The 1586-nt window shown below is 33.0% G+C and overlaps 1 protein-coding gene across 1 annotated transcript; it reads right to left on the bottom strand.

The window, feature by feature from the left end:
• Positions 1-641: 641 nt before the first annotated feature.
• Positions 642-1586, bottom strand: LOC131368275 (olfactory receptor 6N1-like). Its single transcript, XM_058414284.1, has one exon. It carries the CDS (start codon positions 1584-1586, stop codon positions 642-644), a length of 945 nt encoding a protein of 314 aa, XP_058270267.1.

Raw genomic sequence — 1586 nt, 5'->3', positions numbered from 1 at the left:
TTAATGTTAACTATAGCTAGTCTGTGTGTTGTGACCTAAAAAGGAGATTATATACCTCTTAATCTGACACTGAAGTACATGCTAGCCACTTATATTAGCTTTGTTTCAATAAAGTCTTAGCAGAGAATCTAGCAAGTCATTGTGACTTTAAAAGGGCACATTGAAAAGAGTCCTAAATCCAATGGCACTATTAAATTGAATACAGAGTGCACTTATTTTCCTTACACATCTGTTAATAATCTGCTAAGTAAGTAAAAGCACCCTAGAAAATATAATCTTGAGTTTGAATAAATGAGTTAAGTCTATGTACAGTTATGAGAATGAAAATATTTATTCACTTAGTGAATGCAGACAGTATGTTTGCAGATCATTTTACTACATAGAAATTAATAATTACTTAACATTATATGATTTACATACAAATATAACAGATATGCACAGATTTAATTTCATTTCTAAATTAAATAGGTTATTCATGAAGGTTACTGTTCATCAATTTTTTAGAATCCTACAGAAACATTACCACACTCCTGCTTTTACATTCTGTATGCTTTGTGGGCCTATGAGCCATTACTCATTAAATTAAACTCATTTAAATTAAATTGCATTAAGTAATGTAAAACTGCATATTTATCCCCAGATTATTGTTCGGCTGGTCCTACTTTACACACCATTCTCAATATTTTGTTTCTGATTTCTTTGGTTCTAAAAGAATATATGAATGGATTTACTAAGGATGGACCAAGAATTGTGCCAATTCTGAGCCCATGTCTCTCCTCTAATGTGAGAACCATACCTGCTCTAGTTAAAATTGTTATAATAAAAGTAGGGCCATAGTAGCACACTACAATTATCAAATGACTAAAGCATGTGTTAAACACTTTTTTCTTACTACCTGTTGAGTTCATTTTAACAACAACAATAACTATCATTAAGTAAGATCCACAGATAAAACTGAATGTTCCAAACATCAGAAAAAATGTTACAATTGCCATCATATCAAAATATGGGTTAGGATCTACACAAGTGGCTCTGACCACAGATCCATAGTCACAAAACAGGAATTTAAGTGTTGTGTAACAAAAGGGTAGGGGAAGAACAGTTCCAGGCACAAGAGACATTGTAGCAGAACCCAGAATCCACAGCAAAAATGTAAGAATAACACAACGCAGGTTTGTCAGAATTGAATGGTAGCGCAGTGGCTTGATTATGGCTAGTAATCGGTCAAAAGCCATAACAGAAATAGTAAACATTTCCATCACAAAGCCTAAACCAAATATAAACATCTGAATAATGCATGGCACATAAGATATGGTTTTAAAACCAATTAAAAGATTTCCTATCATTGTTGGGCATGAGCATGTACAGTAGAGCATGTCTACAATTGCTAAATTGCAGATGAACAGATACATTGGCTGGTGTAGACGTTTATCCATGACAATAAAGCATATGTTTGCCAAGTTCCCAAACATTACAAGCAAGTATACTGTAAGTATGACAATTCCAAGAATTGATGGTTTTTCAAAATTGTCAAATCCTGTGATGATAAATTCGCTGATTCCTCTTCTGGAAACATTTACAGCCAT

Source organism: Hemibagrus wyckioides, linkage group LG17 (genome assembly GCF_019097595.1).
Source record: "Hemibagrus wyckioides isolate EC202008001 linkage group LG17, SWU_Hwy_1.0, whole genome shotgun sequence".
NCBI classification, from domain to species: domain Eukaryota; kingdom Metazoa; phylum Chordata; class Actinopteri; order Siluriformes; family Bagridae; genus Hemibagrus; species Hemibagrus wyckioides.
The sequence above is the reverse complement of the archived record's forward strand: the minus strand, read 5'-3'. Positions and strand labels throughout refer to the sequence as shown.